The sequence below is a fragment of the Triturus cristatus genome, chromosome 11, assembly GCF_964204655.1.
Source record: "Triturus cristatus chromosome 11, aTriCri1.1, whole genome shotgun sequence".
Classification (NCBI taxonomy): Eukaryota; Metazoa; Chordata; class Amphibia; order Caudata; family Salamandridae; genus Triturus; species Triturus cristatus.
Window position 1 is genome coordinate 809,256,466 of NC_140594.1, and position 25,641 is coordinate 809,282,106.

The following is a 25,641-nucleotide window of genomic DNA, read 5'->3' on the forward strand; positions in this document are numbered from 1 at the left end:
CGGTGCTCAGTCTTGCTGTGCACACTCACTGGCCTCTGGGATGCTTGGAAACCCACCTCAAGGTAGATATGATTAGTTGATGTCCGTAGGAGCAGCGAAGTTCCAACCGGGTCACTTGCAGTGTTTCAGGTGCCTGCCAAGCAGGGGGGTAACTCCTTTACCCCAAGGGAGATTTCTTCATTCAGCTGTGCGGCAGCAAGTCGAGGGTTCAAGTCTGTGACGTCCAAGAATAATCTGAGGCTCTGGGGATGAAGTACTCCAATTTTTAAGACCCCAGAGGTGCTAGGGGTAGCACCCTATGACTTCGAGTACTTCCTGATGTGGTATTATAAAATTCTGCATATCTTGATAATATAACAAAGAACTTGGCAACAGAAGCTGAAATATGAAAAGACATCTTTATTAAACTCAAATGAGTGAGACTACGTCGCACAGAAGCCTTAGCAACTGAATGAGGCAGTCTGCAGAACAGAAACCAGTCTCTTCTTTTATGGAGAATGTTACGCTCTGGACAACACCGCCCTTCTCTTGCAGTTGGTCATTCACATGTATACATTGCAAACGAAAAGGCAGAGTCATGATGACCATCCCACATTCCAGTTAAGCCAGCCCGTAATTATTTACCCAGCAAGGCTCAGATCCCACATCAGATATCGATAGGCCCCAATAAACATGAGCATCTCCTGTTTTGGGAAACAAGCCATAAAGCAGACAGTCAGGTGTGAAAGAGATTAGCCGGAGGCTTGTGTAGGATGAAAAGACTTTATGGTGTCTCAAGCCCTGATGCTAATCACAGGTGGCCAGAGGACGGGGAACTCGTGAGACCAGTTTGACCTGGGGTGGCGGAGCCAAGCTGCCCAGGTCACAGAAAAGTCAAAGAAAGGCACATGTGCTCTAAAAGGCCCGTTTTCGCTTCATGCTATATAGCCTATGTGAGGGCAACCATAAGATGGCCACCGCTACAAAATGGAACCCACGGAGTCAATGTATAATAACGTATACATAGTGCATTCATAGCTAAAACGTTACACAAAGCACTTGTACATACCGCATTGACCATTCGCGGTTCGCTAATACCGGGATAGACAGGGGTAGGGCCCTGCCTCCTACGCGGTCCCAAATTTTAAAGTAACACAGGGACCCTGCACCCACCTTTATCCAGAGGTATAGGGGGGTGGCTAACTCAGAGCCCACCAATGAGAGTTCAGGCGGGAAAGGGTTGCTACACCCTCTCCCCTTTGTGTGTTTCCCGCCAGGGCAGGGGACAGGATGCCCCTGAACCGGTTCCAGGCGATGTATGCAGAATGTAGGCACTGGGGAAGCCTACGTGCAACTCTGAAAGGCATCCTATGGTGCACCCACCCAGTTCCAATCCACATAGTCTGTCTGGGGAGGTGGGAACACCTTCCTGCAACAAGATCCCTATTGTCCAGCTGCCGTGGCTGGAGTTCTGCCCAGCAACAGGCAGCCAGTCGTGTGGGTGGTGGGTAGCATCCATTTTGTACTACGTGTGCACTTTTAAATTGGTGTCTAAATTCTGCCGCTTTTACCATATCGCCCCTCTAGCAGGGGGGAATCATGCTCTCATGCCCATGGCTGGACTGGGGGTATGATTCCTACATGTTTGACTCCAAACACGACATGGTTCTGTGCAGCCACTCAAGTTATCACACTATCGCGATTACTTATAATGCGGTTGAGAGTATATGGTATGGCTGCACTACAAACAACCTCGCACTAGTTTTAACGAAGGTTGCAGAGGGGCCCTACTCAGGTAGGGGTTCCCCCTCACACATATCTCAGCACCCTGCCTTGTAGGATTAGCAAGGCCTGCTTTAGGGGTGACCTATGAGGATATATGTGTTGTAATTAAGTGGGATACAGGGTACCTATATCCCTGTAAGGGGTGCAAGCACCACCTTAACCAGACTACAGTAGTGGTCTGGTGGTGTCAGTTTGTATGGCTGTCCCAGGGGTGGCACAATAAGTGCTGCAGCCCCTGGTAGGCCTCTGAGGGACCCATGCCCTGGGTACCTAGGGTACCATCTACAAGGGGCTGATAGGGTGTCCCCAGTATCCAATTGGTCTGTACCTAGGGTAGTCACATCGGTTTAGAGAGGAAGCAGATAGGCTGGGGTCCTGGATAGCAGGGCCACAGCCTGGCTAGAGTCCTAAAACAGTCCAAACATCAGCAAAAGGTTGGGGGCAACTATGTAGTCGATGTCACTCTCCTACACAAACAATGACCTAGGCACACATAAATAGTATGTTTACATGGTATGTACGAAATACACAAGCATTGTAGAATAATAAATGACAGAGGAAGGAAATATCTTCAGAGATGTTGCGCAGTGTTCAGTGTTTTATTTTCTCTTAATAGTCTTTGTACAGAAGAAAAACCAGCCGACACGTGTTTCGTCGCATTTGGAAAATGTTTCCGCGACTTCCTCAGGGCTGTAAGAATACTAAGAAAATCTGGACTGTCGCTCAGCTGGTGATAATTCCAACCCTGCTGGGCTTGGAGAAAACTGGGTAAATCAAGTTGTTCTAAAACATCTAACGTGCGGTAGGATTTAACATCCCACACATATTAAAACGATTCTCGATCTGTCATTAAAGGATTGTTTAAACGTCAGAATAACGGTCAAAAGTAGACAAACTGATGAAGTTGAAATCAGTTTGGTGGGGCGCCATGAGGGGGGTTTTGGAAAGTGGAACGGATAATCCCAGCAGTGCAGTTGACCTTTAGGCGAGTATGCCTTGACACCCTCACGGCGGATCACAGTGATCCGGATTGTTGATCTCAGAATACACATTTTAACATTTGCGCCCTCATCAAATAATGTTTGCGAGTGCCTCGGCTACAGAACTCTTAATTATAATAAACCCTTCCTTACTGATTTCTCTGACCTAGTTTCATCAGCGTCAATATCACACTCCAACAACATACGCCATGGTGTTGTTAATCTGCCAGCTGGCCTCCGCATTAAAGACCAGAGAAATTCCCGCCTCAACATTCTTGCCTCCGTCAGTTTAACCTTTACTTAGTCACAACTGCTGTGCTTTGGCTGTCAACCTAAGTACTGTTTCATCTAGACAAGGCTGACCATCTTTCAGTTTCTATTTGTTTGATTATCTCCAAGCTCCTCAGTAGACTACCTAACAGTCTGTGATAACTGCCAACTCTCCATGAAACATCCGGTCAAGCCCGTCTCCTCAGCCAGCTTCCACACGCTCCACAAAGTCTTCAAGTGGCTTTCCATCAGCACTATGAAAACGCGACGCAGGCCCTCATCACCAGCCTGCTGGACTACGGTAACGTACTCTATGCAGACACCTACACCAAACTCATGAAAAGACTATCCAGAATGCAGTATCCAGACTGATCCGCAACCTGCCCAAGAGAACCCACGTTACCATGCACTTGAAAAACCTCCACTGGCTTCCCATCCAGAAAAGATGCCAATTCAAGCTTCTGACCCACACCTACAAAGCCCTCCACGACCAAGGCCCTGCCTACATGAACCACCATCTTAATTTCCACCTACCTCCATGAACCTCTGCGTCACTCACCTCCCCCTCGCACAGATATCACGCATCCACCTCTGCCACTTCAGAGGCCGCTGCTTCTCCCACCTCGCCGCCAAGTCCTGGAACACCTTTCCCCTCCACCTCCATGCTTCACTCTTGCTGATAAATTTCAGGAAAGGACTCAAGACCTGGCTTTTCAGCTGACACCTGCAGCACAGCACCTAGATACCCTATCGGGTGATAAGCCGCACTACACAAGTACAGCTTGATTGTCTGCTTAATCATTTAAGAACTTCCAAGTAGACTGTGTCATACAATCACTCACTTAACTACCTTTTGCTCCCCCTGCTGACTCGAATATATTTCTGTCAACAATGAACAGTGTTCTTAAAATCATAGACACCTAGGCTTCCCATCCCATGCTGAAAAAACAAAGGTGTGCCCCATACCCGCTGTAGCTTTGTACACTTAGGACTGAATACTCGCAAAAGAAATAGCTCCAAACTTAGTTTTGGCTGATATCAAAATCCCAAGCTACTACCTTATGCTTCTCCAAATAGCATGGTGCACAAAGAAAAAATTGACTACCCAGTAAATTACTGGGTAGCAGCCATCCTTGTGGCAAACAATGAAATCAAGACATTATTTAAAGCTTTTCAAAGGTAGTTGGCTACCTTCCGCCATTATCGTTTCCTCATTTATTACAAAATGTTTAAGAAAAGAATTACAATCAGACCCCGAGTTGGCAATTAAACTTCCCATGGTACGAAAATCTGTTTCGTACCCATTAGTGACACTTTTTTTAAACTATTGACAACCCAGTCCTCGCCCACCATCTATGATGAATACCTGTTCGAGGCATGTGGGCTGCTGAATTCATATCTGTGCATAGATCGCCGCCTAGTGTTGGGTCCGGATGTTTGCACGTTGTTGTCCTGGAAGAGTCTTCGAAGTATCCTGAGATAGGTGACTCCTCCCCTGGACCACAGTGCGCATGGGCATCCTCTCCATCCTCAGATTGTTTTTTTCCGCCATTGGGTTCGGATGTGCTTATCTTGACTCAAGTTAGGAAAATTTAGTTTTCAGGCCAAAAGGCCTTTAGTTTTCGACGGTCCTGTTCCCGATCGGTATCGACAGTTTACAGGCTAGTTTTCATGGCTTTAACGACTTTTCGGATCCATTAAATCCGACCATCGACCGAACTTCGACGATGGAATCGAGGACCCCATTCAAGCGGTGTCCTGTTTGCCACGCCAAATACCCCCATATCGACGACCACCCGGTGTGTAACAAATGCCTCTCACCGGATCATGACGAATCGAAATGCATGGCCTGTGCCCGATTCAGATCCAAGAAGACTCTCCGGAATCGACTCGCCGCGCGACTGGAAGCGCAGCAAGCGGCACCGGCCCCGACCAACATCTTCAGCATCGAGGACGAAGATGTGGAAAGCGTGGAAAATTTACCCTTCAGCCCCACTTCCGAACACGGTTCCCGATCGGAAGATGTCGATGAAGAGCTTTTTCACAGGGAAGAAGCCGACGACGAGGTAGGAGACTACGATGAGGCCTTAGGGGGCCGAAGAAGGTAGCTCCGGTGAGGAGCAAGGCCTACCCGTACAAATTGAGGCTATCCCAGTGTGTCAGTCGACGGCTCCGGTCGAGGGATCGCCTTCGGGCCTTACCCAAGACCAATCCCGCAGTTCTTCGGCCCCGCCCTCCGGCCCGGCCACGGACATACAGCAAGAGCCATTGTTACCTAAAAAGACTGGTTTCCCTACCACAAAACCAAAACCAATCATCGCACCGGTTAAACAGAAACCGAAAGTGAAACTGACACTGGTCGGCTCGAGGACCACCACACCTTCGACGCCAGCCAAACCCGTCGGCTCCGACCGCACCAAAAGGGACTTCGGTGCCGAACTCGCTGCAGCCGATGTCGGCGCCGACCCAAAAAGAAAAGCCGTCGGTCCCGTCAAAGCGCCTCGGCCCCCGGCACCGAAGCAATCGGCACCGACCACCAAGGTGAAAATAGCCACTGCATCGCTATCCACCTCGAAGGCAGCGACTACGGTACACTCATCGACGCCGTCGACGGCTCCTACCCCTCCTCGACTCGATGACCCGATCACTTCAAAGAAGTCCACACCTGCCTCTACGGAACCACTCGGCGCCAAAGAACCGTCGGAGTTCCAGGTGCGACAAGTGGCAGCGTCCTTGCAACGCATCAAGGGAAAAGGCAGCCCTCCATACCTCGTCGGGCTCCGCACCGACACGGGCACAGAAGGCACCTTCGGCACCAGCCAACATCACCTTTGGTTTGCCGCCATCCACAGCGCCGAAAATGTTCGAAATCAGAACACGCGTTACCCAGACAAGGTCCCCATCTACCGAACACTCGACTACTGGGACATCCCCGTCCCACTTCATCGACGCCGACACCGGCAGGCTCATGCTCCGAAAGCGGAAGATCACTTCAGGGCAAGCTTTGGACTCTTACAGGATCCCGCTAAAACAAAAAATGCCGGCGGAATCGGAACCAGTTCTTTATGAACGCATCCACACCTCTTACACAGATCCATCATTCTCTCCAACGCACTCCGACACGGATGCAGTGGAGGACTACATGGGTGACGACACCACCTACCCCGAGGACATAGACCCTGAGGGACAGCAAGACCCTGATCAAGTCTGGGATGACCCTGTAGACCCAGGTGCCACTCTGGATACACAGGACACGCAACTTTATGGCGCAAAAACGTCCCCCACAGAGGACACTGCTGCATTCAACGCCCTCATTGAACGTGCTGCAGCCAATCATGGAGTGCAACTCCACTCGGACACTGTCGAGGATGATTTCTTGGTGGACACTTTCGCATCCTCCGAGAGGACTGTGAAGACTCTGCCCATGCTAAAAGGTGTCCTCAAGCCAGCAAAGGACATTTTCAAGGAAACCACCAGGGCACGGGTCATAAACCCCAGGATCGAGAAAAAGTACAAACCCGCACCTGGGGACCCCACGTACATTAGAAGCCAGTTGCCTCTGGACTCCATTGTAGTTGCCAATGCTCGCAAACGGGCACACTCTCAGACAACTGGTGATGCTCCTCCCCCGGACAAAGAGTCCAAGGTCCTAGAGACCTCCGGCAAACGGATTGCAGCCCAGGCAGCAAACATATGGCGCATCGCCAATACACAGGCCCTCCTAGCTCGCTACGACCGCTCACACTGACACGTTAGAGACCCTACTCCAACACCTGCCAGACGAGTACAAAGAGGCAGCGGAGCTCCTCATCAGGGAGGGACAACTGCTCACAAACGCATCCATCAAGTGTGCACTGGATGCCGCAGACACTGCTGCAAGGGCAATAAACACCAGCGTCATGCTACGACGACACGCCTGGTTACGAATCTCCGGATTCAAACCTGAGGTCCAAAATAACATCCTCAATCAGCCGGTCAACCCCGACTACTTATTTGGACCGGAGGTTGACACCACCTTAGAAAAGATAAAGAAAGACACGGACACTGCGAAGTCAATGGGGGCTCTGCAGACATTTCGTAGTGGCTCCTTTCGTCGCCCCGGAAATAGAGGTGCAGGTAGAGGACAGGGGGCACAGCAAACCTACAATAAAGGGGGCACACAGAGTTCCTACGATAAAAACACCCGAGGTGGATATCGTGGCTCCAGCACCAAGGGCAGAGGACGTGGTTACGGCAATACCAGGTCCTCCCCCAAGAACAAACAGTGACGCCCTCTCCCTTCCCCCCGCCCACATAACACCTGTCGGGGGAAGGCTCCAGCGGTTCCTGTCCACGTGGAATTCCATCACCACGGACAGGTGGGTCAAAGATGTTATCCAACACGGTTACTGTCTCGAATTAACCTCCACTCCACCAACCATACCGCCAAGGCACCGTCCTATGTCCTCAGAGCACTTAGCGTTATTACAGCAGGAGGTGCTAAGTATGCTGCAAAAAGGCGCAATAGAGGTCGTGCCCGTACACCAGCAGGGAACAGGGGTGTACTCTCTGTACTTCTTAATACCAAAAAAGGACGGGTCACTCAGACCTATCCTAGACCTGAGACCCCTCAACCACTACATTCTCTCAGAGCATTTTCACATGCTCACCCTACAGCAGGTTCTCCCGCTCCTCCGACAGGGAGATTTCCTAGCCACGCTAGACCTCAAAGATGCGTATTTCCACATACCCATACACCCGTCACACAGAAAATATCTCCGCTTCACCATTCAGGGGCAGCACTATCAATTCAAAGTCCTCCCCTTCGGAGTGACAACAGCACCCAGAGTTTTCACAAAGTGCCTAGCTACCGTGGCTGCACATCTACGAAGGCAACACATTCACGTCTACCCATACCTGGACGACTGGCTTGTTCAAGCAAAGTCAGCCCAGCAATGTGCCAGCCACATGTCCCGCACCATTCACCTTCTTCACAGTCTGGGATTCTCACTAAATTACCCGAAATCACATCTCCAACCCTCACACGTACAACAGTACCTAGGTGCGACCATAGACACTCTGGCAGCCACAGCTCAGCCAAATTTAGTGAGGATCAACAGCATGCAAATGCTGATTTCCAAGTTCAAACCCCAACACTCCCTTCCTGCGCGAGTGTTCATGCAGTTGATAGGCATGATGGCCTCCTGCATTTTCATAGTCCAACACGCGAGACTACATATGCGCCTGCTTCAGGAGTGCTTAGCACGTCAATGGAATCAGGCTCACGGGCAATTAAAAGACCTAGTGTTGGTGAGCGGTCGGGCATACAACTCTCTGCATTGGTGGAATCCACAAAACCTTTGCAAAGGCCCACCGTTCCAAGAGCCTGTTCCACAAATAATACTGACGGAGGACGCGTCTCTCCAGGGATGGGGAGCCCATGTACTCAATTACACAGTGCAGGGACTATGGACTACACAACAAAAGAAGATGCACATCAACCTTCTGGAACTGATGGCAATCTTCCTGGCTATGAAAGCATTCAAAGTACACCTGTGCAACAAGGTCGTGTTGATCCGGACGGACAACATGACTGCCATGTACTACATACAGAAGCAGGGAGGAACACACTCTCCACAATTGTCTCATCTGGCTCAGGGCATGTGGAAGTGGGCCATTCAGAGGAACATATTCCTCATGGCGGAACACCTCCCAGGCAAGGACAACCAGATGGCGGATCTGCTCAGCAGACACAGCCACCAGATGCACGAGTGGGAGTTACACCCATCAGTACTCCAACCATACTTCCAGCAGTGGGGTCATCCAGAGATAGACCTATTCGCCACAAGGGAAAACGCAAAATGCCAAAGCTTTGCCGCCAGGTTCCCACATCCACAGTCGCAGGGCAATGCGATATGGATGAACTGGTCCGGCAGATTTGCGTACGCTTTTCCCCCAGCGCCGTTGATACCGCTAGTGGAACGCAAACTGCGACAACACTCACTGACACTCATCCTGGTTGCTTCAACATGGGCACGCCAGCCATGGTACACCACCTTTCTGGAACTTTCCGTGGTGCCGCATCAAAGGCTGCGGATCAAACCCGCGCTTTTGACGCAGAACCATGGAGAAATTCAGCACCCAGATCCGCAACAGCTGAACCTGGCAATCTGGCTCCTGAAGTCCTAGAGTTTGGCTACCTAAACCTGCCACCTGACTGTATGGAGATCATTAAGGAAGCCAGGAGACCCACTACCAGAGCTTGCTATGCAGCCAAATGGAAGAGGTTTGTCATTTATTGCAATAACAATGACATTAACCCGCTAGACGCATCCATTCAAAACATAATCTGTTACCTCTTACACCTATACCGATGCAATCTGGCATACGCCTCAATCCGTATCCATTTAACCGCAATAGCAGCCTATCTCCAAAACAGGCAGCACCTCTCTTTATTCAGAGTGCCTGCCATCATAGCCTTCTTGGGGGGACTTAAACGAGTAATTCCCCCAAGACACCCACCAGCACCAGTGTGTAACCTCAACTTGGTCCTCACCCGACTGATGGGTCCACCCTTCGAACCTCTCCACTCATGTGAGATTCAATTCCTCACCTGGAAGGTAGCTTTCCTAGTAGCAATCACTTCGTTGAGAAGAGTTGGTGAACTCCAGGCACTAACCATTCAAGAGCCGTTCATACAGGTTCACGCAAACAGGGTCGTACTACGTACCAACCCCAAATTCATGCCTAAAGTAATATCGCAGTTCCACATGAATCAAACCATTGAACTGCCTGTTTTCTTTCAGAATCCACAAAATGTCGCTGAAAGAATGCTCCATACACTAGACGTCAAAAGAGCCCTCATGTACTATATAGACCGAACTAAAAACTTTAGGAAGACAAAACAACTTTTCGTCGCCTTTTCCCCACAACACAAAGGCAACGCAATCTCCAAAGCAGGTATAGCTAAATGTATTCAAATTTGCTATCAAAAGGCTAAACACACATTAACGATTCCCCCACGGGCCCACTCAACACGGAAGTTAGGGGCCTCCATGGCTTTCCTGGGAAACATTCCTTTACATGATATATGTAGAGCAGCCACATGGTCCACTATACATACATTTACCTAACACTATTGTGTAGATGTACACTCAAAACAGCAGGCAGCTGTAGGACAGGCTGTTCTCAAAACTCTTTTTCAGACCGCTGCAGCTGGCACTGGTGGCCGCCGCTAATGGGAGGTACTGCTATGTATTCTATGCACAGATATGAATTCAGCAGCCCACATGCCTCGAACTGAATATGCTACTTACCAGTATGCATCTGTTCTTGGCATGTAGGGCTGCTGACATTCATATCGCCCTCCCTCCTCCCCGGCGCCTGTAGCAGCTGCAGCTCTCAGAATTACTGTATAGCATGGTAATCACTTTCTATATCTACTCCATCACTGCCACAATGGCGAAAAACAATCTGAGGATGGAGAGGATGCCCATGCGCACTGTGGTCCAGGGGAGGAGTCACCTATCTCAGGATACTTCGAAGACTCTTCCAGGACAACGTGCAAACATCCGGACCCAACACTAGGCGGCGATCTATGCACAGATATGAATGTCAGCAGCCCTACATGCCAAGAACAGATGCATACTGGTAAGTAGCATATTCACTTTCCACTATCATACATTTCCTTTTGAGGCCCATTCACCCAACCTAAATATCAACATTTCTCTTGTCGGTGATATATTTCCATCTTCCAATAATCCAACGACTCCACCTTGACCAAAATGAGCGATGCTACAACTGCACCTTCATGCTCTTGCACATCCTTGGAACTATCTTTATAAAGTTGTAGCCACCACTTTTAACCACATTGTTGTCAACCCAGTCTGCCTTATGCCCATGGTCTGGTGTGGAAGCTAACCCTATGCAGGTTGTAGACAAATGATCATGGTAGTGTGTTGCTTGTTATCAGTTGACTTGTTGGCACCCTTTCATACTTTGTCACCAGTTCATACTCTCTCAACTCGTTCATGGGCATCACAGATATTGCTTATGGAATGGTTCACCTAATAATTGAGGGAAATAAACACTATATAGTGATTTAATTCTCTAGACCTCCACCAATGCTGTTTCATATGTAGTTCTTCTGGGTTTTATTCCAACTCCAATGATGTTTAACCTTTACATAATGCCTCTGGGAGTACTCCGTAACCAAGGGAACACTGTGTCCGCTAAATCTCTGATGATGATCAACTAAACCTTAATTAAAGTGTATTCAGCAAAAGACACTGATATACTGAATACCAGTGTGGACCTCATATAACCTGAATGTTTTAAGTATATCCTAAACTCGCCCAAAGGGTTTGCCATTATGAACAGAGGAATCACTGAGACTATCATCAAGAAATGGCTCAACAGTATGGAGTTAAATGGCTTCTACTTTCTCCTTTCATTTTCCTCCACCACATTTGGGGGCTTTCTCGCAGATTACAGACTATGGAAATATGTAGTTAAGCTGTTGTACCCTTTGATCTGGAGTCATTTAATAAAGAGACCTAACTTCTGGAGCTAAAATGGAATATTTTCAAAGCCACATTTGGAAGAGGTATCCTCGTACATGTAAAGGTTTTTATCCGCATTAATGCATGAAAAAGGCAAAAGAGAAATGTTAAATTATTGCATGACCTTTTTCAGGGAGTTGCATTTCATGTTTATATCTTTACCCATGTCATTTGGGAAAAGTGAGCCCAAATATTTATTCCGCTGCTTCTCCTGAGTGTAGGACCACATGATCTGCATAGATTCACAATGGGATTCTGTTCTCAACTTCACTAAGCAAGGCCCTGTTAGAATTTCCTATGGATAATATGGGGGCTTGCATTCTTAGTTTCTTTGAAAGTAAACCTCTGAACTGTAAGCACAGGTTGCAAATCCACACTTTGTTTATTTATTCATTATTTGTTAAGCTAAGTAGTAGGTACATTTAAATGAAACTTAATGTCACAGTTCATAATTTTTACAAATTATCCTTAATATTTCCAGTTCGTCTTTGAGGTCAATATCTGTCTATCCTATCATAACTGTTGTTAAAACAATCAAATTAAATATACCCCAGATCTTTAGAAAGCGCTGGTTGGATTACAGCCATTCAGTTGTTTCTCAAATTAATACAAGTCCAAAAGTTTTTTAATCCATAATTGTGAACTAAGACTTACAATATTTTTCCAGTGACGGGTGATTAATAACCATGCCATTAGAATCAATAAAAAGACACACTTGGAATTGATACTTTGAGTATGGCCTTAAATAGTTAGTTGGGCTTCCCGGGCAGGATTATTTCACATATCAGCAACATTTATATCAAAAATGTATTCCTGGTAAGATTGGATCCCAGAGCAGCTGACAAACGTGAAACCGTTCTGCATCTCTCGTGACATCGTGGACAGCTGGCAGAAACGTTCTGTAGCCATTTGCAGATTTTGGCAGTGGTGTCATTAACATCAAACAAAATTAAATAGTGTCTTAATTTTTATTTAAAAAGGATAGTAACCGCAAGATGTTCTAAGCAAGACTGTGAATTGGTAAACAGTAATGAACGTGTCTGCCCAGATAGACAACTTATTCACCCAAATGCTAGACCGTCTTTCAATGGAGATCACTAATTTCTGATTAAACATCATGATAGAAACCGTGTTAGTTCGCCTTAGCAAATGGCATATTTGTGATGGAACCTAGGAAGCCGGTTGAGGGAAGGGTGTTTTAAATCGAGCATGAGGACATATACAGCTGCTCCAGAATCGAACACGAATTGCCTTGTAGGCATTACGGTACTAAGAGAAAGGGCGGGATATTACGAGGAATGTAGTGACCATTATTCAGATTCTCTGCTACTATATCTCCTGTATAATGATGTGGTCAATTATGTTAAGTTGTACTGAGAATGCCTGGAATTTGATGTAAAACCAATAAGGTTTGTTTAAAACAAAGAAAAAAACGGACAGAAAAAAATGGAACCTAGGAAGCCGGTGCTAGGCTGCTGTTTATTGAGATAGGTCACACATGTTTATTCTGCCTCCCCTATGGAATCAGTAGGTGGGACAGACATGGGCATCTGAGTGGTTGTCAGTTAGGGTCTACTCATATCCTTTTCTTTGGAAATGGAACATCTATGGCTGTTTCTGTATGCTTTTGAGCCTATTTGTAAATGTATCCCTTTAATGATTGTGCCAGATCTCGTTGAAATTGTTAAAACTGTGGTAACCAATGCACATTCGTCCATTCAGAAATGTTTAGATTTGGTCACTACAGATGCTGATGTTATCACCAATTTTGGCACAGTGATTAAGGCCATAAACGAAGCCCTAACGGTGAAAAAGAATAATACACAAAGGAAAAGACAGGGCTGGTTTAACCACAGGTGTACTGTAGCCTATTCAAATTTAAAATCTGCTTTACGCATGACAATTAGGGTTCCCGTCGAGATCTCTAAACTAAGGAGGGCATACAACTCTGCTATAAAAGAAAGAAAATCGGAGTTAAAACAACAACTCTGGGACCAATTGCACGAGAGTTGTTTATATAAAAACAGTGCTGCATTTTGGAAAGTGGTAAAATCACCTTTTTTAATTGATAACGGTGACTCCCCCAAAATAGAGGTCGCTATTGACGAAAAAGACTGGGTAGAGCACTTTTCAAAAATTTTTATGAACAACCCAGTATCTTCTAACAAAATCAATGACGATTCTCGCAATCAACGGTCTTCCCCGTTTCCCATTGACCTGGCCATTTCATTAGACTAGGTCACTTGGGCTTTAAGTGCAAGTAAGAAAGGGAAGGCCCCGGGCCCCGACGGGGTCCCAATAGACTTTTTCAAAATTTACACCGATCTCTGGATCCCTTTTTTGACCAGGGTCTTTAATGCATTGTGCATTTTGGGTCTCCCGGAATCCTGGAAAAAATCCATACTGGTCCCGATTTTTAAGAAAGGGGACCGAAGCTTAGTATCCTGCTATCGCCCTATTTCCCTAATGGATTCCTTGGGGAAAACGATGGGTCGGATAATTCTCGGCAGTTTGCAGGAGTGGGCGGAGGATAGCAGTATTTTATCCGATTTACAATATGGGTTTCGTGAGGGTCTGGGGACCATTGACCAAGCCTTAAATCTATCACTTTTGATGGATAAATATGTAAATGTTAAGGCCGGATCTCTCTACATGGTCTACGTTGACTTATCTGCCGCATTAGATTGCGTCAGTCACGCTAAACTCTGGTCTGTTCTGTTAGAGATGGGGGTGGAGCAGAGTGTAGTTACCTTTGTGAGGGAACTATACACAAACGCGACCGCCAGGGTGAGGTTTGGGACCAGTGGAGAACTCACTGCGTCGTTCGGGGTGGAGAGGTGCGTTAGGCAAGGATGTGTCCTGGCTCCCTTTCTCTTCACCCTTTATACCAACGGATTGGAGAGGGAGATGTTGAGGGGGGCTCAGGACCTCCCTATGGTAGGCAACCGTCTAATACCGGCTCTTCTCTACGCGGACGACGCAGTGATACTGGCCCGCACCCCAAACGAATTGCAAAGGGCGTTAAGCAGGTATTTATCCTTTATGGCCAATCTGGATCTCAAGGTCAATATTGGTAAAACCTTCGTTATGAAGGCTGGGGATGGCAATAAAAATAAAAATAAAACTAGGGCTATTTACCTGAATAATGAAAAACTGGCGACCACAGATAAATATCCTTATTTAGGCGTGATGATTGACCAGAAATTAAGCTGTGAAGCGGCAGTCGATGTGAGGAAACTCGAATTTACGAGAACTACCACAGCCCTTGTTAATTTTTCTAGGAAACTAGGTAAAGCACCCACGGAAATGGTTAAAATGTACAAAGTTAAATGTATTACAGTGGCTCTGTATGGAGCGGGTGTGTGGGGCCACGCAGCTTTGGACTCTATCCAGGGGATAGAAAACACCTTTTTGAGGTATCTTCTTGCATTACCAAGGAGCTCCGCAAACTTTTCTTGCCACTTGGAACTGGGTCTTCCTTATGTGGCGGACCTGGCGAGAATACAGCCACTTTTATTGTCGCATCGAATTTGGTCGTTAGCCAAAACAGTCTTCTCACAAACAATCATTCAAGACTGTAAAGCTCTGGAAAATGCACTCAAATCTAGGTGGTTATCCTATGTTAAAAGATTTTTAATTGACTTAGGGTTAGTAAAATATTACCACGATCCCCTTTTAATTCGGGAGATACCGAGGAAGGCCTTTCAGAAACTCTGTCTAAACCACCTCGAAGAACTGCGACTTACCTCTGAGGTCATGAAACAATCAGTTCGACACAGCTTGACTGTTCAGACGGTATTTGGGATGCAGCCTTACCTAACCTATAGTATTACTGCTTATGAATTGTTTCTCTTGGTTAGGTTTAGGCTGAGTTTTTTCCACCGTTTAGTTGTCTTTCCGTTGAGAAATAACTGGGCTAAAAAAACTACCCCCTTGTCCTTGTGATGGGATTTCTACCCAATCCACAATGCATACCATCCTCTTTTGCAAATATTACACGGAACAACGGAAAAAAATACTTATCCCATTATTAAAACGAATGGGTTTTCGAACCTGTCGTCCAGCTTTCCTTTTCTTACAGTCATTGGATGGGGAGGGGCTGGTTTACATTGTTTCTAATTTTCTGCAGTATATCATGCGCCATAGAACGAATTTAGGATGATTTGGATACGGTTTAAATGACTAGGATGGGTAGATGATGGGATTTGAGTGTTTTTAACTTACATCTATTTCATGATCGATTTTATTATTTATTGGTTGTTAAAATTATATTGCTGCTCTTTATCCAGTTATTTTATATGCATTGTCACTTTAGCCGTGATCAAATTCCGGTGATCAACTCTAATGAATTTTATAATGATGGCACATTTTTATGAGATGTTTTAACACTGTATTTGCATCTGCATCTTTTATGACCTGTCTTCGGAAGGTCGAATAAAGAAATTTTGATGATGATGATTGTGCCAGTATGTTTGCACAGTCTCTAAATAGTCTAATGTGTAGAGGTTAGTGTGTATTCAAGTGCACACATCAATCAGGTGATCTACCTGTACATGTTTATTTATCTGACGGTGTGTGGATGTTGTTGAATCATTATTGGAATCTGGGGACCCCCACTCAATCATTATTGGAATCTGGGGACCCCCACTGAGTCATTACTAGAAGCCAGGGATCCTCGCCTAAGCATTTTCAATGACTGTAACCACAAAACAATGCAGAAACATATAGAAACAAGCATCCATCAAACAAATGATAAAATATTTTATTCAAATTGCAAACAAATATATTTAAAAAAAATGTTCAATTTAATGGAAAATATGGAAATCTTCTAAATTCAATGGAGGCCACTCGTAACTTATACTGTATTCTGTTTGCACTTGCACTACTCCCACAAATCAATGAGGATACTAAGTTAATTTTCAACCTACAATTTCAAATTCATAACACATTTAGAGAGTGTTGTAAAATATTAAATTTTACATTTTGCTTCTTTGCTACTCAGCTCCCCCTGAGTAGGCTTTGTGAAACCCCAGGGGTCCTCGGATCACAGGTTCAGAACCACTCTCCCAGACTAACATCTCAGCATCTTGCTCATTGAATTTGTGTTACTTCATACTCTGCGCCTGTGCGCCCCTTCCCGCTTGGTGCCTGTGCGCCCCTTCACGCTTGTTGCTTGTGCGCCCCTTCCCGCTTGTCACCCTGTGCACCCCTTCCTGCCCTGTGCGCCCCTTCCCGCTTGTGCCCCCCTTCCTACTCCACACTTTTGCTCCCAGTCCCACTCTTAGCTTTCCACCTTCCCAATCTATGCCTTGCACCACTTTCTTCTGGCAGCCTGTACCTTCCTTCATTCCTTCTTGCGGTCTGTGCTTTCCTACCCTCTCGCTGCCCGTGTCTTCCCACCCTCTCGCTGCCCGTGTCTTCCCACCCTCTCGCTGCCCGTGTCTTCCCACCCTCTCGCTGCCCGTGTCTTCCCACCCTCTCGCTGCCCGTGTCTTCCCACCTTCTCGCTGCCCGTGTCTTCCCACCTTCTAGTTGCCCGTGTCTTCCCACCCTCTCGCTGCCCGTGTCTTCCCACCTTCTCGCTGCCCGTGTCTTCCCACCTTCTCGCTGCCCGTGTCTTCCCACCTTCTCGCTGCCCGTGTCTTCCCACCTTCTCGCTGCCCGTGTCTTCCCACCTTCTCTCTGCCGGTGTCTTCCCACCTTCTCGCTGCCCGTGTCTTCCCACCTTCTCGCTGCCCGTGTCTTCCCACCTTCTCGCTGCCCGTGTCTTCCCACCTTCTCGCTGCCCGTGTCTTCCCACCTTCTAGTTGCCCGTGTCTTCCCACCCTCTCGCTGCCCGTGTCTTCCCACCTTCTCGCTGCCCGTGTCTTCCCACCTTCTCGCTGCCCGTGTCTTCCCACCTTCTCGCTGCCCGTGTCTTCCCACCTTCTCGCTGCCCGTGTCTTCCCACCTTCTCGCTGCCCGTGTCTTCCCACCTTCTCGCTGCCCGTGTCTTCCCACCTTCTCGCTGCCCGTGTCTTGCCACCTTCTCGCTGCCCGTGTCTTGCCACCTTCTCGCTGCCCGTGTCTTGCCACCTTCTCGCTGCCCGTGTCTTGCCACCTTCTCGCTGCCCGTGTCTTGCCACCTTCTCGCTGCCCGTGTCTTGCCACCTTCTCGCTGCCCGTGTCTTGCCACCTTCTCGCTGCCCGTGTCTTGCCACCTTCTCGCTGCCCGTGTCTTGCCACCTTCTCGCTGCCCGTGTCTTGCCACCTTCTCGCTGCCCGTGTCTTGCCACCTTCTCGCTGCCCGTGTCTTGCCACCTTCTCGCTGCCCGTGTCTTGCCACCTTCTCGCTGCCCGTGTCTTGCCACCTTCTCGCTGCCCGTGTCTTGCCACCTTCTCGCTGCCCGTGTCTTGCCACCTTCTCGCTGCCCGTGTCTTGCCACCTTCTCGCTGCCCGTGTCTTGCCACCTTCTCGCTGCCCGTGTCTTGCCACCTTCTCGCTGCCCGTGTCTTCCCACCTTCTCGCTGCCCGTGTCTTCCCACCTTCTCGCTGCCCGTGTCTTCCCACCTTCTCGCTGCCCGTGTCTTCCCACCCTCTCGCTGCCCGTGTCTTCCCACCCTCTCGCTGCCCGTGTCTTCCCACCCTCTCGCTGCCCGTGTCTTCCCACCCTCTCGCTGCCCGTGTCTTCCCACCCTCTCGCTGCCCGTGTCTTCCCACCCTCTCGCTGCCCGTGTCTTCCCACCCTCTCGCTGCCCGTGTCTTCCCACCCTCTCGCTGCCCGTGTCTTCCCACCCTCTCGCTGCCCGTGTCTTCCCACCCTCTCGCTGCCCGTGTCTTCCCACCCTGTCGCTGCCCGTGTCTTCCCACCCTCTCGCTGCCCGTGTCTTCCCACCCTCTCGCTGCCCGTGTCTTCCCACCCTCTCGCTGCCCGTGTCTTCCCACCCTCTCGCTGCCCGTGTCTTCCCACCCTCTCGCTGCCCGTGTCTTCCCACCCTCTCGCTGCCCGTGTCTTCCCACCCTCTCGCTGCCCGTGTCTTCCCACCCTCTCGCTGCCCGTGTCTTCCCACCCTCTCGCTGCCCGTGTCTTCCCACCCTCTCGCTGCCCGTGTCTTCCCACCCTCTCGCTGCCCGTGTCTTCCCACCCTCTCGCTGCCCGTGTCTTCCCACCCTCTCGCTGCCCGTGTCTTCCCACCCTCTCGCTGCCCGTGTCTTCCCACCCTCTCGCTGCCCGTGTCTTCCCACCCTCTCGCTGCCCGTGTCTTCCCACCCTCTCGCTGCCCGTGTCTTCCCACCCTCTCGCTGCCCGTGTCTTCCCACCCTCTCGCTGCCCGTGTCTTCCCACCCTCTCGCTGCCCGTGTCTTCCCACCCTCTCGCTGCCCGTGTCTTCCCACCCTCTCGCTGCCCGTGTCTTCCCACCCTCTCGCTGCCCGTGTCTTCCCACCCTCTCGCTGCCCGTGTCTTCCCACCCTCTCGCTGCCCGTGTCTTCCCACCCTCTCGCTGCCCGTGTCTTCCCACCCTCTCGCTGCCCGTGTCTTCCCACCCTCTCGCTGCCCGTGTCTTCCCACCCTCTCGCTGCCCGTGTCTTCCCACCCTCTCGCTGCCCGTGTCTTCCCACCCTCTCGCTGCCCGTGTCTTCCCACCCTCTCGCTGCCCGTGTCTTCCCACCCTCTCGCTGCCCGTGTCTTCCCACCCTCTCGCTGCCCGTGTCTTCCCACCCTCTCGCTGCCCGTGTCTTCCCACCCTCTCGCTGCCCGTGTCTTCCCACCCTCTCGCTGCCCGTGTCTTCCCACCCTCTCGCTGCCCGTGTCTTCCCACCCTCCCTCTCCCCGTGTCTTCCCACCCTCCCTCTCCCCGTGTCTTCCTACCCTCCCTCTCACTGCCTGTGCTTTCCTTCCCTCCCTCTCACTGCCTGTGCTTTCCTTCCCTATTGCTGCCTGTGCTTTCCTTCCTGCTCTTTGCCTTCCTTCCTGTATGGTGCCTGAACGCTCCCCCCTGCTTTTGCTGTCCTATCCACTTGGCGCCTTTGCCCTTCATTCCGCTTTGTGCTTTTGCCCTTCATTCCGCTTTGTGCTTTTGCCCTCCTTTCCGCTTTGTGCCTTTGCCCTCCTTTCCGCTTGGCGCCTTTGCCCTCCTTTCCGCTTGGCGCCTTTGCCCTCCTTTCCGCTTGGCGCCTTTGCCCTCCTTTCCGCTTGGCGCCTTTGCCCTCCTATCCGCTTGGCGCCTTTGCCCTCCTATCCGCTTGGCGCCTTTGCCCTCCTTTCCGCTTGGCGCCTTTGCCTTCCTCTCGGCGCCTTTGCGCTCCTTTCCGCTTGGTGCCTTTGCGTTCCTTTCTGCTTGGTGCCTTTGCGCTTCTTTCATTTCAAGTCTTTGCTATCTTTCCCTCTTTGTGTCGTATTTGTTATTCTTCCCACTTGATGCCTTTTCACTTCTTCTCACTTTGTGTATGAATAACTGTAGTCCTTTGTTTAACATATGTTTTCCAGATTCTATTAATTATTGAAGCACGTTTTGTTCAAGAACTATGCACATAAATCGCATGCCAAATCATGGCAGAATCCATAGCATGGAAAGTTAAACCTAGGTAGGATCATTTCCTTCAATTTGTTAATTTTTGTCCACTCTTTGGACGGATGACGTCTGGCAGACTTTTGTCTTGTTACTCATAGTGCAGGACAATAGGAGGAGAACTTCCTTTGCACTATCTAATGTAATTATAAAGGAAAATACTTTTTTGAGTAATGTCCACATCTTACTGTGTACTTATATTTACGGTGTGATTGGGGTTAACTGTTTAATGGGGGTTCTTGGCATTATGTTGGGCTGTGGTTCTTGACTGAATGACAGGGGATGCACGTTTGAGGGCCATTTTGGTTTAACAAAAAATAAATGTATTCAAGTTTTTAACTTCACCCAGTTAAACATCTACTTTCTTGTCTATTTGCAGTGATGACGAACTGTCCCAGTACCTACTGCAGCTTGTTCAAGTTTTAAAATATGAACCCTTTCTAGACTGTGCATTGTCCAGGTTCTTATTAGAAAGAGCACATGCTAACAGGAGAATAGGGCAGTTCCTGTTTTGGCATTTACGGTAAGTAGGATGACTATTCTAGTGCTATTACTATGCTGTTATAGTGAAGATGTAAACAGATTTTTAAAACATCAAATAATCACACTGTTCCAATTTATAAAGAAGTATCACTACATCAACCGGCTTAGCATTTTTTTAATTCACAAGGTGATCAGCTACACATCTCACTTCTAAAAAAAATATACTATCTTGTGAAATTATTTTATGTGTGCTGTTAAAATTGGCAGTTTCAAAGGACTTGCAATTTCTTAATTATAATGTTTAATGGAATCTGAACCTATTCACTCATACCAGAAATGTAGAATTATTTGGTAAAAGGTTGACATCCAGGTGAGAGCTATTGAAATGCAGGAGACACCGCGTCCTTGATGTTTGGAAACAGGCATGTGTAATTGAAAACATCATATATAAGCAATGTGTCAGTGTTTACTGTGCTTACTCCATGCAAGTTAACACATTAGGGTAAACGCGTTAGCCAGTAGGATCAAACACAGAAAGCTCTGGTCATAAAAAAAGCCCCTCATGCACTTCAATAGAGTGAAGGCGGAAGGATCCATCCTTCCTCACCGGCAGAACCCAGAGTGACCGCCTTCCCCCTTTCCGTTCTAAAGACACCAAGATCATCTGCGGCGTACCCCAAGGATCGTCCTTCAGCCCGACACTCTTCAATGTCTACATGGCACTAATCGCCAACATCATCCGATCGCACGACCTCCACATCATCTCATACGCCAACGACACCCAGCTGATCCTCTCCCTCACCAAGGCCCCCACCACCGCCAAATCCAACCTCCACGAAGGAATGAAGGCCATCGCCGAATGGATGATGAACAGTCGCCTGAAAATAAACTCAGACAAGACGGAGATCCTCCTCATCGGATCCACCCCCTCCGCCTGGGACGACTCATGGTGGCCGGCAGCACTGGGAGCTGCACCGATGCCCACTGACCATGAACGTAACCTGGGGGTCATCCTGGACTCAGCGCTGTCAATGACCCAGCAAGTAAACGCCGCATCCGGCTTCAACACCCTCCACATGCTCCGCAAGATCTACAGATGGATTCCCACCAGAACCAGAAGGACGGTCACCCTGGCCCTCGTCAGCAGCAGGCTGGACTACGGCAACACTCTACTCAGGAACCTCAGCCAAACTCCAGAAACTACTACAACGCATACAGAACGCCTCTGCACGCCTCATCCTCGACATCCCCCGCCACAGCCACATCACAGCCCACCTGAAAGACCTGCACTGGCTCCCCGTCAACAAGAGGATCACCTTCAAGCTCCTCATCCACGCTCACAAAGCACTCCACAACACCGGACCAGCGTACCTCAACGAACGACTCACCTTCTACACCCCGAGCCGCCAGCTTCGCTCCTCTGACCTCTCCCTCGCCACCGTCCCCCGCATCCGACGAGCGACTGCCGGTGGCAGATCATTCTCCCACCTCGCCGCAAAAACCTGGAACACCCTCCCCATCCGCCTGCCTCAGACCCAGGACCTGCTGGCCTTCAGGAGACTCCTCAAGACCTGGATGTTTGAGCAGTAGCAGCACCCCCGCCCGCCCCCCACGACTTGAGACCCTCACGGGTGAGTAGCGCGCTCTACAAATAAACTGATTGAGAGATTGAGCCATCGAAACAGCCTGTAGCAATAGGGGAGACCTGAATACTCAGGTGGTCAAGCTAAGACATGAAATACAAGGTCACAAGCCTACAACTGAGAGGCTGGTTGAAGGAAGCCAGTAGTTGAAAAGGATAGATCCGAAACCCACTCCATGTGTACTTTTAGCAGTAGATCTGTTTGGCAGCTCTGCCATCAAAATCCAGACCTGAAAATTACCCTGCTGGGAGTTATAGCTTTAAGCGTCCTACTGTCCAGTCCTACCACAGTTCCCATGTACTTGGCATGCTTTGGGAAATTCATCAATATAATTCCCACTGCCACCAGGCTGCGAATGACCCAACACCCTAATCGTCAATGTGGCAGGATAACTACTATATATTTAGTTTTCCTTTCACTTTTAGTGCTTTTTTGGATTGGAGACTTTCTCTACTTTGGGGCCCCTGTGTTAACTTTTTTATCAATTTGAATTAATTGACACAAATAAAGCCTATTCCTATGCCCTGCTGTCCTCCAATCCAAAATGGTGGCAACTCTCAGGGGCCATAGTCCTTGTCATTTAAAAATCATGAATTTTGTGAACTTGTATCATAGCAAGAGCCTGCTACATTGATAGGTAACTCCTTACAGAGCTCCAATTAGATTTTTGTTAGTTGCTTCATACGTTTGTTTACCTTCCCGGTGATAATATACTTAATATGCTGCTGAATGTGTGATTCTAGTTGAGCAGCAAAGTGAGTGGTACCTAAGGAAAACATGCACAGTTATCTTAACGCTCTACCTCAATTTTCAGAAGGTTCATCATTCCATGGTGCATATCTGTCATATGTCTGGTACTAATCTTCTTAACTAAAGATTGGTTTTGCCACCCTGTGTTATGCTGATATTTCAAAGAGGAATTCCTTTGTACACTGGAGAAGAGGTCTGCAAAGTGTGATTGTCTGCTTCAAGAGAGGACCTCGATGTGCACCTGCAGCCTCCCTCATAGCACCCTTCGGTCTCCTCCCCCCCCCCCCCACGCCCCCGGCATGTTTGTTCCTCTACTTTGCTCTTCAAGATGTTAATCACATTTATTAGATCAGTGAACGTTGTTGAAAACCCACACAGAATGGTGCACAGATTAGATGTGCTTTCTTAGTGAAAGTATCCTCCAGAGTTGGTGGCTGCTCTTTGTGCAGCAGCATAAGGTCAATGTGCTAATGCATATAAACAAGGCAGGTACAAGTGCACACGCATTATTGGTGCCTCGTCTTAAGCCGGTGTTTCAGTGCCTCCTTGAGATGCCATGCAAGGAGTTAAAAATGCACAAGTAGGCTGTTATTGTATGCCGTAGCACATTAGGCGGGCCTATTGTGTTTGCCAGTGCTTGTTTTGTTTATACAGTATTTCTGGAAATCGTGTGTCAAAATTGGGCATTTGGCCAGTAATGGTTTTAAAAATTAGTGACAAAAGAAGTTGCCGCTTGTTTCGTTTGACCACCTCTGGCAGGGCCTTGGGAACACAGCATTGACCATTAAGTGCATGGTATACTTGGTTTGGTATTTCACTCTCAGCTGTTAAAAACATTTGAAGCGTGAACGTTTATGGGTTACTCTTTAAACAAAACGTTCAAATTGTTTTTCTTTAAGAATAATTTGCAAGTGCTACCATACATGTGATCTGAAGGGCTTGTTATCCTTTATTCACTAATAATGCATCTCTGGCTCTGCTTCAAGCCAGTCTGTTAATTTAAATATTTTTTGGGACGACTTTGACTAGCCTGTTCACCACTTTGTTCTAATATTGAATATATTTTTTGAATACTCCTGGGAAGCTGCTGGCTCGCAAACTGCTGGCTCGCAAACTAGATCAAATATATAGATCACTAAAGGCATAATTTGGCTTTTTTGGTGCATTGAAACCTCTTTAGGTAATTGTATTGTAATTGCATTTATGAAGCGCTTACTACGCCGGACTAGGCATCGAAGCGCTGGTACTGACGCTGGGTGTCTTTCCTCTAACTCTATTAGAAACCCAGTGACCATACGGCTCTATAAAGTCCCAAATCATGATGCACAACCCTATATAGGGTTTGAGGTTACAAGAAGATATTCAAGAGGGCTTTATTAAACTCCTTAAAGCAGCGATTCTTTATCTCTGGTCCGCGGACCCCTGGGGCCACTGTTTAGAAAATCTAAATAATATTAGCAGACTATAAAGTAAATATACATCAAACGCTAATTTGAGCATTTTTAAGCTCTCTGTAAATGTTAAGGAATTTGAAATTGGAGGCTGAAATTAAAGTTGCTATACTTACCGTGATTAAAGTGGAGAAGTACAACTACAGCAAATGGAACCTAGTAATGATGATTTGATGGAATTCAATTCAATAAATCTTTGTTCTAGCTATAAAAAAAATAATAAAATCACATAATAAAATTTTACAGTAAACTAAATATTTAATTTCAATTCACTATACTGGTCTCAGTGCAACAATATGCTAGTCTCAGTGCACTACAATAAATAAGAATGCGAAGACCATATCAATTTGATGGACTTAATTGGAGCACTGGTATGCTCTGGCAAAAGATAACCTGCATTAGGAGCTAAAAGACAAAGTCGTGCTAAAGTGTAGATATCGCTTTGCAATTTAGAAAGAAGACTACATTTAAAAAAAAAAGCTCCATCCCATTAAAAATTAACACTTTGATCTTTGTTAGTTTTTTTTGTTTGTGAATTAACTAAAATATTTAATAATTTGTATTTGTTTGTGTACGTCTGTATTTTTGCATGTTTTGAGATTCAAATAATATAAATTGCTTAGGGCTCCTAGCTTCCAATAGAGATTTAGTGGGGACCCACAGAAATCAAAAGGTTAAGAACACCTGACTTAAGGAATACCTCATCGACGTGTTGTGTCAAACTGCTGTCGAGGCCTATGGACTTTAATCCTTTATACTATAACAACCTGTCACTCTTCTTACATAATATAATATATTATGGGCTTTTTTGTGCTACAACAGTTTGTTCACCGGTCATGTTTGACTTACGTTGACCACAGATACATTTTCCTGCTGAAAATTTGTTAAATAGCATATTCGAGCAGAAAAAAATGAGTTGTAAGAGATGGGTTTTCTTTGCTCATTGTGTGCTTGCCTGGTGTGCGGGTCTCACCAGGTTTTTCCACGCATGAATTCTCTTGCATATTTTTGAACATAACATTTCTGCTTTTACGTTTTTCACTTCTCGAAAGCTAGTACCAGAGTCAGTGTTTTCCTGCTAACAACCAGAGAAGAACATCTCAATCTAAGCATGCTTCGGTATGATACAAGAAACTGTACTCGTTCGGTCTTCTTACCCACAGCCACCATGTTAAACATACTAACCCTCTCACCTTTGTCTTCTCTTCCA

The 25,641-nt window shown here is 47.6% G+C and overlaps 1 protein-coding gene across 4 annotated transcripts in view; it reads left to right on the forward strand.

The window, feature by feature from the left end:
* PIK3CB (phosphatidylinositol-4,5-bisphosphate 3-kinase catalytic subunit beta) overlaps window positions 1-25,641 on the forward strand; it is a 965,971-nt gene that overhangs the window by 710,518 nt on the left and 229,812 nt on the right. For all 4 annotated transcript variants that reach the window (XM_085634521.1, XM_085634524.1, XM_085634523.1 and 1 more), the window contains one exon: window positions 20,484-20,627. In XM_085634521.1, coding sequence (XP_085490647.1) covers window positions 20,484-20,627 — 144 coding nt within the window. The remainder of the gene's footprint in view (window positions 1-20,483; window positions 20,628-25,641) is intronic.